A 13,638-nucleotide genomic window follows, 5' to 3' on the forward strand; every position below is an offset into this window, starting at 1 on the left:
GTTCACCAACTACTTCTCTGATAGAGTTCAGTGTGTCAAATCGGAGGGCCTGTTGTCCGGACCTCTGGCAGTCTCTATGGGGGTGCCACAGGGTTCAATTCTTGGGCCAACTCTTTTCTCTGTATACATCAATGATGTTGCTCTTGCTGCTGGTGAGTCTCTGATCCACCTCTACGCAGACGACACCATTCTGTATACTTCTGGCCCTTCTTTGGACACTGTGTTAACAACCCTCCAGACGAGCTTCAATGCCATACAACTCTCCTTCCGTGGCCTCCAACTGCTCCTAAATGCAAGTAAAACTAAATGCATGCTCTTCAACCGATCGCTGCCTGCACCTGCCCGCTTGTCCTGCATCACTACTCTGGACGGTTCTGACTTAGAATATGTGGACAACTACAAATACCTAGGTGTCTGGTTAGACTGTAAACTCTCCTTCCAGACTCACATCAAACATCTCCAATCCAAAGTTAAATCAAGAATTGGCTTCCTATTTCGCAACAAAGCATCCTTCACTCATGCTGCCAAATATACCCTAGTAAAACTGACCATCCTACCGATCCTCGACTTCGGCGATGTCATTTACAAAATATGCAGTCTATCACAGTGCCATCCGTTTTGTCACCAAAGCCCCATATACTACCCACCACTGCGACCTGTACGCTCTCGTTGGCTGGCCTTCGCTTCATAATCGTCGCCAAACCCACTGGCTCCAGGTCATCTACAAGACCCTGCTAGGTAAAGTCCCCCCTTATCTCCGCTCACTGGTCACCATAGCAGCCCCACCTGTAGCACGCGCTCCAGCAGGTATATCTCTCTGGTCACCCCCAAAGCCAATTCCTCCTTTGGCCGTCTCTCTTTCCAGTTCTCTGCTGCCAATGACTGGAACGAACTACAAAAATCTCTGAAACTGGAAACACATCTCCCTCACTAGCTTTAAGCACCAGCTGTCAGAGCAGCTCACAGATCACTGCACCTGTACATAGCCCATCTATAATTTAGCCCAAACAACTACCTCTTCTCCTACTGTATTTATTTATTTTATTTTGCTCCTTTGCACACCATTATCTCTATTTATACTTTGCACTTTCTTCTACTACAAATCTACCATTCCAGTGTTTTACTTGCTATATTATATTTACTTTGCCACCATGGACTTTTTTGCCTATTCCTCCCTTATCTCACCTCATTTGCTCACATCGTACATAGACTTATTTTTCTACTGTATTATTGACTGTATATTTGTTTTACTCCATGTGTAACTCTGTGTTGTTGTATGTTGTCGAACTGCTTTGCTTTATCTTGGCCAGGTCGCAATTGTAAATGAGAACTTGTTCTCAACTTGCCTACCTGGTTAAATAAAGGTGAAATAAATAAAAATAAATAAATAAATAAATATACCAGGGTTGGCTGGCCTTCTCTAGTCACTCGTAGGCTCAGTCACTGGTATACTTTTATTTACAAAGCCATTTTGGGTTTACTACCAATTTATTTGGGCATTTTTATTGTTCAGAAATGTGGTGGGTACTCTCTTTGTTTGCAGGACTTTATCCTGCTAATGGTTGAATTTGGTAAAAGGGCTTTTATGTACTCTGCGCCATCGGCTTGGAACGCCTTACAAAATACTTTAAAACTGGAAGAACTTGTCCCGATTGGTGTTTTTAAATCACTGATGAAGGATTTTGAGGCTGATTCCCTGACCTGTCAATATTTTTAATTTGCTGTTTTATGATTTTGTTATACTCTTGTGAATTATATGGTTGTTACTAGATTACATGTAGTTTTTCATGTTGTCTGTCTGTAATTGTGTAATGACTTGGTGCTGCCTATCTTGGCCAGGACGCTCTTGAAAAAGAGATTTCAAATCTCAATGAGCCCTTCCTGGTTAAATAAAGGTTAAATAAAATATCTGATCTGTTATTGTAAACTCAACCAAGTTAACCCAGATCGTACACTTTTTGGAGGCAAGCGCTAGCAACAGCATTGAGTGGAGATTTTGAAGAGTGTGCATTCACGGTTAGGTAATTAAACCCTATTGAGCCTCCAATCTTTGTAATCTCGGACACCAAGCGCATCTGTCCAGATTACAACCTTCTGGAAGGTTACTACTGAATCAGATGCAGCTGAGAAGAAACTAAACACTAAATGTATTAATTTAGTATAAACTTGCCCATTTATAACAATCATGGTAACAAGCATTTGTTGTTACACCTCTGTAATTACAGACCGCAATTACCACCAGTTACATGTTATTACAGTGTAACTATGAGTTATTACAATTAATTGCAATATTTTTACAGTGTAATTACCCCTTAAAACAAAGTGTTACCGGAGAGGGGTTAAATTAGCATAACATTTCACTTTTGTTGCATTTAGGGAAACGAACGTCTCTTTCAGGGTAGCTGAGCATGCATATTTGAGCTGTTCTTGCCATAATATGAACTTGGTATTTTACCAAATAGGGCTATCTTCTGTATACCACCCTTAACTTGCGTCAAATGCATTAAGAAGGAAAGAAATTCCACAAATTAACTTTTAATATGGCACACCTGTTAATTGAAATGCATTCCAAGTGACTACTTCATGAAGCTGGTTGAGAGAATGCCAAGAGTGTGCAAAGCTGTCATCAAGGCACAAGGTGGCTACTTTGAAGAATCTAAAATCTAAAATAGATTTTGATTTGTTTAACACTTCTTTGGTTACTACATGATTCCATATGTGTTATTTCATAGTTTTGATGTCTTCACTATTATTCTACAATGTCAAAAATAGTAAAATTAAGAAAAACCCTTTAAACTTTGGACTGGTACTGTTTGTAAAACGTTAAAATTCTATGTTGTAATCATGTGACAGAATGGTGTTCAACGGAAACGGTGCTGTACTGAACGACCAGTTGAAGAATGGTGTGATCATGGTGGCCCAGAGGGAGAATGTATGGTGTGCGCTGCACAAGTTTCGTGTTTTCAAATGGTCACAGCCATGATCAGGCCACACCCACCAAATGGGAGAAAACTAGTGGCAGGCTACAGCTAACCATAAGGTTAATCTTTTTGTGTTTGGCTGAAACTATCAGTTAGCTACAGTGCATTCAGAAAGTATTCAGACCCCTTGATTCTTTCCAAATTTTGTTACGTTACAACCTTATTCTAAAATGGATGAAATCGTTTTTTTCCCCTCATCAATCTACACACAATACCCTATAATGACAAAGCAAAAACAGGTTTAAAAATGTATGCTGGAATATCACATTAACATTATTATTCAGACCCTTTACTCAGTACTTTGTTGAAGCACCTTTGGTAACGATTACAGCCTCGAGTCTTCTTGGGTAGGACTCTACAAGCTTGGCACACCTGTATTTGGAGAGTTTCTTCCGTTCTTCTCTGCAGATCCTCTCAAATTCTGTCAGGTTGGATGAGCAGCGTTACTACACAGCTCTTTTCATGTCCCTCCAGAGATGTTAGATCGGGTTCATGTCCGGGCCCTGGCTGGGCCACTCAAGGACATTCAGATACTTGTCCCAAAGCCACTCCTGCGTTGTCTTGGATGTGTGCTTAGCGTCGTTGACTTGTTGAAAGGTGAACCTTCGCCCCAGTCTGCGGTAGCAAAGAGAACAGTCTATGACTTAGATGATTGGAGTCTGACCATTTTTTGGGCCTTCCTCTGACATGCCTAGTATATAGGTCGTGGATGGCAGGAAGGTTGGCCCCAGTGATGTACTGGGTCGTACTCACTACGCTCTGTAGCGCCTTACGGTCGGAAGCCGAGCAGTTGCCATACCAGGCGGTGATGCAACCGGTCAGGATGTTCTCGATGGTGCAGCTGTAGAACTTTTTGAGGATCTGCGGACCCATTCCAAATCTTTTCAGTCTCCTGAGGGGGAAAAGGTGTTGTCGTGCCCTCTTCACAACTGTCTTGTTGTGTTTGGACAATTATTGTTTGTCGGTGATGTTGACACCAAGGAACTTGAAACTCTCGAGCCGCTCCACTACAGCCCCGTCGTTGTGAATGGGGGCGTGATCGTCCCTCCTTTTCCTGTAGTCCACAACATTTAACCTTGACATTGTTCCCACATTCACCACAATCATGTTCCCCTCCACACTTGGCACATCTTTTCTTTCCTTTGCACAGAGCCACTACATGTCCCATTCTTTGGCATTTAAAACACCTTAATGGAGGTGGGACAAACTCTCTAACAGTGAAATCCAGGAATCCCATCTGTACTTTCTTAGGTACAACCTTCTCAAATATGAATAATAATGACAGGCTTTCACTTCTCTGCCCCTCTTTCTTACTGAACAGCCTTTTGGCTTCTACCATTTTATTTTCTATAATCTATGCATATATATAGTGGAACTCCAGAAATGACCACCCTCAGCTTAGCCAAAGTTCCAGACATGACTGTGATTTTCTTCCCATTGAGAGTTTTCATTTTCAGAATCTCCCCTTGCTGAACATGGTCAGCACAGAATGTTAACGGTCTACCATTACCAATGAACCGGGCTAATGTGACTTCCCCTATCTCTTTCTTAACGGCATTGGTTAATCGAATAGGGTCTAGATGAGACACATCATTACTTTTGTTTTTCACTACCTTCACCCTCTTCACGTTCTCAACACTAGAAGTGCCACTGCTGTCAGCAGCGCTTATAGCAGGGCCATTCTTTTAACTTTTACTTTTCACCACAGACCATCCAGGTCCTTTTCATCATCCCACCCATACCGTCAGAACTATCATTCATGTCAACCACAGTCTAGCGCTGCTGTTGCTAAAACCGCCTACAACAATATAGAACAATGGATTCTATTTTGCTTCCTTGTTTGAAGTCGAACCTCGCGCGTCCAAGCTTACGAAGATTCTGTTGCGAAAACGTATCACTCCTCTAGTGAGAATCGTACGAACCTTCTTACCCGTTCCACCTCCTCTGACATGCACTGTCAACAGTGGGACCTTATATAGACAGGTGTGTGCCTTTCCAATCAAGTTGTTGAAACATCTCTAGGATGATCAATGGAAAAGGGATGCACCTGAGCTCAATTGCGAGTCTCATAGCAAAGGGTTTGAATACTTATGTAAATAAGGTATTTCTGTTTTTTATTTTTAATACATTTGCAAATAACTCAAAAACGGTTTTTGCTAACTCATTATGGGGTATTGTGTGTAGAGTGATGAGGGAAAAATGTATTTAATCCTTTAGAATAAGGCTGTAATGTAACAAAATGTGGAAAAAGTCAAGGGGTCTGAATACTTTCCGAATGCACTGGATGTGTCTAGTTATAAGTTGTGTTCTCCTGCTCAGGCGTTGCTGACACATGCCACCTCTTACAACGCCTGAAGAGGTATTTTACGTATCAGCTAACCACATCATATTGTAGCGAATTCGGAGGGTACCCCCACCAGGACTCGAATCCGGACTCAGTGACTGTTAAGCCAACACCTTAACCGTTAGGACAAGAGGTCTGAACCTCTTGACGAGGTTGCTAGGTGGTAGGTTAAGGTCACTACATTACCCCCTTCTTCGGGACAGTGTCTCCACCCTTCTCTATACCAGGTACACGTGCCTCTCCGATGGCCTACTTGGTTAATGCTCACTGGTCACCATCTGGTGAGGTAGCCTTTTTAGATGTACTGTAGGCCTACGCAGGGTTATTGTTGTCATTATTTAAACCAGCAGTTTACTTTTATTACATTTAGTTATATTTTTGGACTAAAGTTCCTGTAATACTTTTCCCTTTTGCTCTTTGGTTCCTGGTGCAGTGACTCCCTCCTTTCCCTCCACCAACACCCTTTAATCACCAGTACCATCACTGCAAGACTTAGGATCTAGTTCTCTTTCTTACAATCTTTCATAGCACTTTGCTGCATTTGTAGAGTTTGACAGGGCTTTGTTACTAATAGGCTGCATGACGTTATCACAACGTTGCAAATAAGTTGTGACATTACCATGTGACAATGTTGTGACAACCTAATTTGGTTAGTAGAGCTCTCCCTACAAAGCAGTTCAGTTGGTGGGCAACTGGGCATGTAGAGAAATAAAGCATTCTGTAATGGATGGAATAGATGCCCTCCCATTTTAATCATAATCCCCAGAGCTCTCTGCAGAAGTCCTTATCTCTGTGTTCGCAAATCTGATATCAATCCTCAGCCACCACTCAAATTATTACACTGTTGATTTAATTAGTAAAAGCAATCACAATCTGGAAGTAAGGTAATTGGGATAATTTATTAAGCCCTGGCGACAGCTTTATGCATGTTTGATTAAGTATTATAAGGTTTGTTTTTCAGATTTTGCATAATATACCTTTAAATCCTGTGCAAAGTAATCTGGCGCACCATTAACGACTGTAATAAACTCTTTTTAAAAATGACTCTGTTCATGATTTATTTGCGTGTGCCTTGTCTCTCCCCCGGCCGTCTGGCCGTCTGACAAATAGCCAGGCTGTAATCATTTGGCCACCTTGTAAATCTTCCCAATGAAGGTTGCTTGATCTGTTGGAAAGTTAGAGAAGTGTTAGAGACAGTTTACAGGGGTGACATGCGACCCGTCCAGGGGAGGGCACGGCACCACGGCCAAAAGTGCATGACCTAGTGACGTCAGAAAGTGAAATGCTTCCCAAGTTTGGCTCAGTGCTTTGAAATACATTATAGTATTTGAGGATCTTATGGCTATGTACAGTTTATGGCTAGCCAACTGCTCGTACCACTGTCGTGGAACAAATTATGACTAAAGGAACTATGTTTCATGAATGTATGAGTTAAAGCCCCAGTAAAGTCAAAAATGTGATTTTCCCGTGTTTTACACAGTTGAAGTCGGAAGTTTACATACACTTAGGTTGGAGTCATTAAAACTTGTTTTTCAACCACTCCACAAATTTCTTGATAACAAACCATAGTTTTGGCAAGTCGGTTAGGACATCCACTGTGTGCATGACACAAGTCATTTTTCCAACAATTGTTTACAGACAGATTATTTCACTTATAACTGTCAAAGGCGTCGTAAGGATTGGACCAAGGCGCAGCGGGTATCGTGCTCATCTTCTTTAATTTATTTTTAAGAGAACACTTAAACAAAAGTAAACTAACGCCAAACAACAGTTCCGTAAGGACACAAGGACTATTCAAAAAACAACCACCCACAAACACAAGTGAAAACAAACAGAACTAAATATGGCCTCCAATTAGAGACAACAACAACCAGCTGCCTCTAATTGGAGGTCATTGCCAAAACTCACATAGAAATAGAAAAGCTAGATTTAAACATAGAAATAGGAAAACTAGAACCTAAACCAAAAATACCCAAACACACAAAACAAACACCGCCCTGCCACGCCCTGACCAACTATAATAACAAATAACCCATTTTACTGGTCAGGATGTGACAATAACTCACTGTATCACAATTCCAGTGGGTCAGAAGTTTACATACACTAAGTTGACCTTGCCTTTAAACAGCATGGAAAATTCCAGAAAATTATGTCATGGCTTGTAACGCCCTGGCCATAGAGAGGGGGTTTTGTTCTTTATTTTGGTTAGGCCAGGGTGTTACATTGGGTGGGCGTTCTATGTTCATTTTTCGATGTTTTTGTATTTCTTTGTTTATGTGGCTCCCAATCAGGTACAGCTGTAGTTCGTTGTTGCTGATTGGGAGTCACACATAAGGAGCATGTTTTTCCTTTGGGTTTTGTGGGGGATTGTTTCTGTTTAGAGTGTTTCCTAACAGGACTGTTTTGCTGTCGTGTTTTTGTTCATTTTTGTAGTGTTCTCTTTGTTCGAATTAAATTTCAAGATGAACACTAACTCCGCTGCACCTTGGTCTACTCTCTCTTCCGACAGCCGGCTTTAGAAGCTTCTGATAGTGTAATTGACATCATTTGAGTCAATTGGAGGTGTACCTGTGGATGTATTTCAAGGCCTACCTTCAAACTCAGTGCCTCTTTGCTTGACATCATGGGGAAAACAAAAGAAATCAGCCAAGTCCTCAGAAAAACAATTGTAGGCCTCCACAAGTCTGGTTCATCCTTGGGAGCAATTTCCAAATGCCTGAAGGTACCACGTTCATCTGTACAAACAATAATACGCAAGCATAAACACCATGGGACCACGCAGCCGTCATACCGCTCAGGAAGGAGACGCATTCTGTCTCCTAGAGACGAACGTACTTTGTTGCGAAAAGTGCAAATCAATCCCAGAACAACAGCAAAGGACCTTGTGAAGATGCTGGAGGAAACAGGTATAAAAGTATCTATATCCACAGTAAAACGAGTCCAATATCAACATAACCTGAAAGGCTGCTCAGCAAGGAAGAAGCCACTGCTCCAAAACCACCATAAAAAAGACAGACTACGGTTTGCAACTGCACATGGGGACAAAGATCATACTTCTTGGAGAAATGTCCTCTGGTCTGATGAAACAAAAATAGAACTGTTTGGCCATAATGACCATCGTTATGTTTGGAGGAAAAAGGGGGAGACTTGCAATCCGAAGAACACCATCCCAACCGTGAAGCACATGGGTAGCAGCATCATGTTGTGGGGATGCTTTACTGTAGGAGGGACTGGTGCACATAAAATAGATGTCTTCATGAGGAAGGAAAATTATGTGGATATATTGAAGCAACATCTCAAGACATCAGACAGGAAGTTAAAGCTTGGTCGCAAATGGGTCTTCCAAATGGACAACGACCCCAAGCATACTTCCAAAGTTGTGGCAAAATGGCTTAAGTACAGCAAAGTCAAGGTTTTGGAGTTGCCATCACAAAGCCATCACAAACCTCAATCCCATAGACGATTTGTGGGCAGAACTGAAAAAGTGTGTGCGAGCAAGGAGGCCTAATAACCTGACTCAGTTACACCAGCTCTGTCAGGAGGAATGGGTCAAAATTCACCCAACTTATTGTGGGAAGCTTGTGGAAGGGTACGTGAAACGTTTGACCCAAGTTAAACAATTTAAAGGCAATGCTACCAAATACTAATTGAGTGTATGTAAACTTCTGACCCACTGGGAATGTGATGAAAGAAATAAAAGCTGAAATAAATCATTCTCTCTACTATTATTCTGACATTTCACATTCTTAAAGTAAAGTGGTGATCCTAACTGACCTAAGACAGGGAATTTTTACTAGGACTAAATGTCAGGAATTGTGAACAACTGAGTTTAAATGTATTTGGCTAAGGTGTATGTAAACTTCTGACTTCAACTGTATATATTTCCACACTATGAGATTGGACTAATACTTAGAAATTTTTAAAATTATGATAATGTGCTTTTAGTGTTAGAGCTGTTTGAAATTTCAGCCAGTTTTGGTCAGAGTGAGTTTTGACCTGCCTGGTTACATCACCAGTTGGTGCATTAGTTAATAGACCAAAAACAAAGAGCGTTCCAAACCAAAAATCAAATCATATTGTATTGGTCACATACACATGGTTAGCATATGTTAATGCAAGTGTAGAGAAATGCTTGCGCTTCTAGTTCCGACAGTGCAAAAATATCTAACAAGTAATCTAACAATTCCCCAACAACTACCTAATACACACAAATCTAAAGGGATGGAATAAGAATATGTACATATAGATATATCGATGAGCGATGGCTGAGCGTCATAGGCAAGATGCAATAGTTGGTATAAGATGCAGTATATACATATGTGATGAGTATTGTAAGATATGTAAACATTATATAAAGTGGCTAGTGAGTCTCTATGTAAGTCAGCAGCCTCTCTGAGTATGTGATTGCTGTTTAGCAGTCTGATGGCCTTGAGATAGAAGCTGTTTTTCAGTCTCTTGGTCCCAGCTTTGACGCACCTGTACTGACCTCGCCTTCTGGATTGTAGCGGGGTGAACAGGCAGTGGCTCGGGTGGTTGTTGTCCTTGATTATCTTTTTGGCCTTCCTGTGACATCGGGTGCTGTAGGTGTCCTGGAGGGCAGGTAGTTTGCCCCCGGTGATGTGTTGTGTAGACCACACCCCCCTCTGATCGTGGGTGGGGGGAGGGGGGGCTGAGCATGCACCCTTGTGGGGCCCCAGTGTTGAGGGTCAGCGAAGTGGAGATGTTGTTTTCTCCCTTCACCACCTGGGGGCAGCCCGTCAGAAAGTCCAGGACCCAATTGCACAAGGCGGGGTTGAGACCCAGGGCCTCAAGCTTAATGATGCGCTTGGAGGGTACTATGGTGTTGAATGCTGAGCTGGTATCAATGAACAGCATTCTTACCTAGGTATTCCTCTTGTCCAGATGGGATAGGGCAGTGTGCAATGTGATGGCGATTGCATCGTCTGTTGACCTGTTGGGGCGGTATGCAAACTGAAGTGGGACTAGGGTTGCAGGTAAGGCGGAGATGATATGATCCTTGACTAGTCTCTCAAAGCACTTCATGATCACAGAAGTGAGTGCAACGGGGCGATAGTCATTCAGTTCAGTTATCTCTCTGCCAATAACAGAACGTTTTCAGTTTCCCCCTCCGCACTCAGAACACTCCCAGACAATTCTAGCAAATTTCTTGGTTTAGAAAATGCTCTTTGCGATTTATTTTTGATTGGAAAACAATCACAGTAAGGTACTTAATTGTTACCCAGAAATTATTTGATATTGAGATTTAAAAAAACGCTTTGTTGGACCTTTAAACGTTAAAGTATACTTTATAAAACGTATTTAGATGCACATTTGAATTCATCTATAGGTTTCAAACACACTTACTAGGTCAACATGCTTTAGGAATGACTGTAGTGGCTAAACCTTAGGTTAGGCCTTTTGTGTTAGGGTGAAACTATCAGTTCACTGTCTCCCAATATTACAATGACAGATTGGGGGTGATCTCTGTTCTCTGAGGCTATGACATGATGTGGCCATGTATTCTCTTTCTGAACTCTCTCCAATACTTTTTTAATTTCAAAACCATTTTTCAGTTTGGCTTGACTGGCATTGACACTGAAGAGTTTTTCACTGTCATCACACATTCACGGAAATCATTAGCCTCTATGCAACTTGGATTTGGGGAGGTAGCCTGGCAAGCCATTTTTCTCACAATAACAATCTCTATCACCCCCAAGGCAAAAAAGAGAACCAACTACAGTTTTAAACTGGACAAAAAAAAAACAATTGAACTCTTCTCCTTTAAATTTCAGATGTTGTCGTGAGAAGAATGACTGAAACATTTTACGACAGGATGTATTCACCAGTTGTCAGAGCAACACTACCGCCCCTGTTGAGTTACATTGTAGCAAGCATAGCCATCTATGTCAATACAATGATGTATCAGAGGGCTGTAATTACTGTTTGTTGTTTTTGAAAGGTCTTTATCCGACGAGTTATAACATGATAACTTGCAGCAGTCGTTTCACAGCATACTACGACGAGTTTGAGGAACTCATGTATGAGCATCGAATCGAATGCTGAGAATTCATTGTGCAAGACATCTTTCAATAACTCGAAATCATTTTTCTAAACGAACGGTATGTACAATTTCAGCTTGATAAATAAGATACATATTGTAATGTCAAGCGACGTTTCCAAGCGGTCAAGTCTATAGGCCCAGGCTACATCCATAATAGAGATTTTAAAATATTTGAGAATGAGCATTTTCAATAGACATAAGCAGCATAAACCATGATTTACTGCTTTTACTATCAAGGCTGTCCTAATGTCACACTGCTATCATAGTGTGTGAGGGAGAGGGATCGCTCCTTGCAATGTCCATATTTAGTTGGGTGTGTGTAACACAAAAATGTAACATAAATGTGTTGTGCCCTCTTTACAGAGCCTTGTTGCCTTTTGGATGCCTGTAGCGACAGACTCCAAACAGACCTAATCAGAGGCCCACATTCCATGCCTGGGGTTCCGTTTTAAGCTCTAAGCCAGTCAATGATGCTAACCCCCACCACCCCTGAAGCAGAGGACAAGGCCTATTGCCGTGACTCCCCACAGAAGCTTGCGGCTCAATTCTCCCACTCATGCCTGTGATCCCCATCCCTCGGCGTGTGCGTAGCTTCCATGGTCCCCACACCACCTGCATGCACTCAGCCTGTGGGCCTGCACACACCACCCAGCTTGTGCGCACCAAGTACAACAATTTTGACCTTTACCTGCGCTCACGCTGCATGTACGGCTTCCTGCGCTTCCTGCTCTACTTCGGCTGCAGCCTTCTGACCTCCCTCCTCTGGGTGGCGCTGTCGGCTCTATTCTGCCTGCAGTACGTGAGCGCCCGTGTCTTCCTGCGGCTGCAGTACAAGCTGTCCGTCATCCTGCTGTTGCTAGGACACCGGCGCCTTGACTTTGGGGTGCTCAACAACCTGTTTATCTACAGTATGCAGGTCACAATGTTCCTGGTGGGAGGCCTGGGCTGGTGCTTCATGGTGTTTGTGGACATGTAGCTTCTGGTGACAACAGTGACCATGGATTAAAAAAATAAAAAAAATATTTAACCTTTATTTAACCAGGTAGGCCAGTTGAGAACAAGTTCTCATTTACAACTGCGACCTGGCAAAGATAAACGCAAAGCAGTGAGACACAAACAACAACACAGAGTTACACATGGAATAAACCAATGTACATCCAATAACACAGTAGAAAAAAAGTCTATATACAGTGTGTGCACTGTTATATACCAATGTCAGCACAGCACAGCAGCCATTTTGTACCAAAACATTACCACACAGCAGCAGTTGCGATGAAGGCGTAAGGATGACCAGGAATAGAAGGTGGACAGAATGTATGGTTACACTCTGGTGCTAATTGCCTGAAAAAAGCTGATGCATACTTACTCTAAGACTTCTGTAATAACAAGCCTTACTTTAGTTTGGACCATGAGGGGTGGGATGCCTCTCAAGACCCTAGAAAGGAAAACATGCTATCTTCTGTTTGACTGGAGAAAACAAATCACGCAAAATGTTGAATTCTAAACATAAAGGAAATGTTCGTATTGGTGTTGGAATCAATTCCCTAGGTGACCAACATTCTTTTTGTAACATTATTATTTTATACATCGTCTTTTGATAAAAAAAATAAAAAGCAACAGTATCGTGCTGTAAAGTATATGGATAAGTGAGTATGTGGGAGTGTTTGCAGATTGTGTCTTGTTGATGCCACTAATATCTGCCATGGGCATGGCCTGCTGCTTGAGCTGTGTCATCGAGTCTGTAACAGTGCGAGTTAGTTACAGTGGGTGGCTTTGGGTGAAGTGCTCGTTTAGTCCCTCACGTGGTCCCAGAATCCCTCTCGCAGAGAGAACACTCTGTTCGGCCTCCCTCAGAAAACAATAGCCAATCACAACCAGACACCTCCGTCTCTGCCAACCAAAACAATGGCTGTGGCTGTGTCCCAATGGCCTCCTTTACTCAGCTTCTTCCCTACACTAGGACTGATCTGATAAGTATAGGAAAGGCTGTAATGATAGGATGAAAACCTATTCAGAATGTTTATCAGTGTGGTCATGTGTAAAGCCTGTAGTTTTCACTCACCATGTGCCAATAACTTTCTCATTGTTCATTTTAAGTACTGAAATCCTGATCAATTTCTCCTAAATTCTCCTTCTTTCCTTGTCCCCTTTTCCACAAGCCTAGGTCCTGGCCAGGAAAAGGTCTGGCCCTAGTTATATTCTCAGCCTCTGTTTCAGTACTTAAACAGTAAACCGTGTGCAAGCCAAGTTTC

General features: G+C 42.1%; 1 protein-coding gene across 1 annotated transcript; it reads left to right on the top strand.

Annotated features, from left to right (window-relative positions):
* Window positions 1-11,181: 11,181 nt before the first annotated feature.
* Window positions 11,182-13,036, top strand: tmem250 (transmembrane protein 250). Its single transcript, XM_014128689.3, has 2 exons — window positions 11,182-11,444; window positions 11,750-13,036. Exon 2 carries the CDS (start codon window positions 11,943-11,945, stop codon window positions 12,360-12,362), a length of 420 nt encoding a protein of 139 aa, XP_013984164.1. The 5' UTR covers window positions 11,182-11,444; window positions 11,750-11,942; the 3' UTR covers window positions 12,363-13,036.
* Window positions 13,037-13,638: the final 602 nt, after the last annotated feature.

This window comes from Salmo salar, chromosome 11, assembly GCF_965601325.2.
Source record: "Salmo salar chromosome 11, fSalSal1, whole genome shotgun sequence".
Taxonomy (NCBI): Eukaryota; Metazoa; Chordata; class Actinopteri; order Salmoniformes; family Salmonidae; genus Salmo; species Salmo salar.

Excerpts from the sequence above, each read along its gene's own strand:
- tmem250 (XM_014128689.3), top strand. The coding sequence starts at position 11,943 with ATGCCTGTGATCCCCATCCCTCGGCGTGTGCGTAGCTTCCATGGTCCC.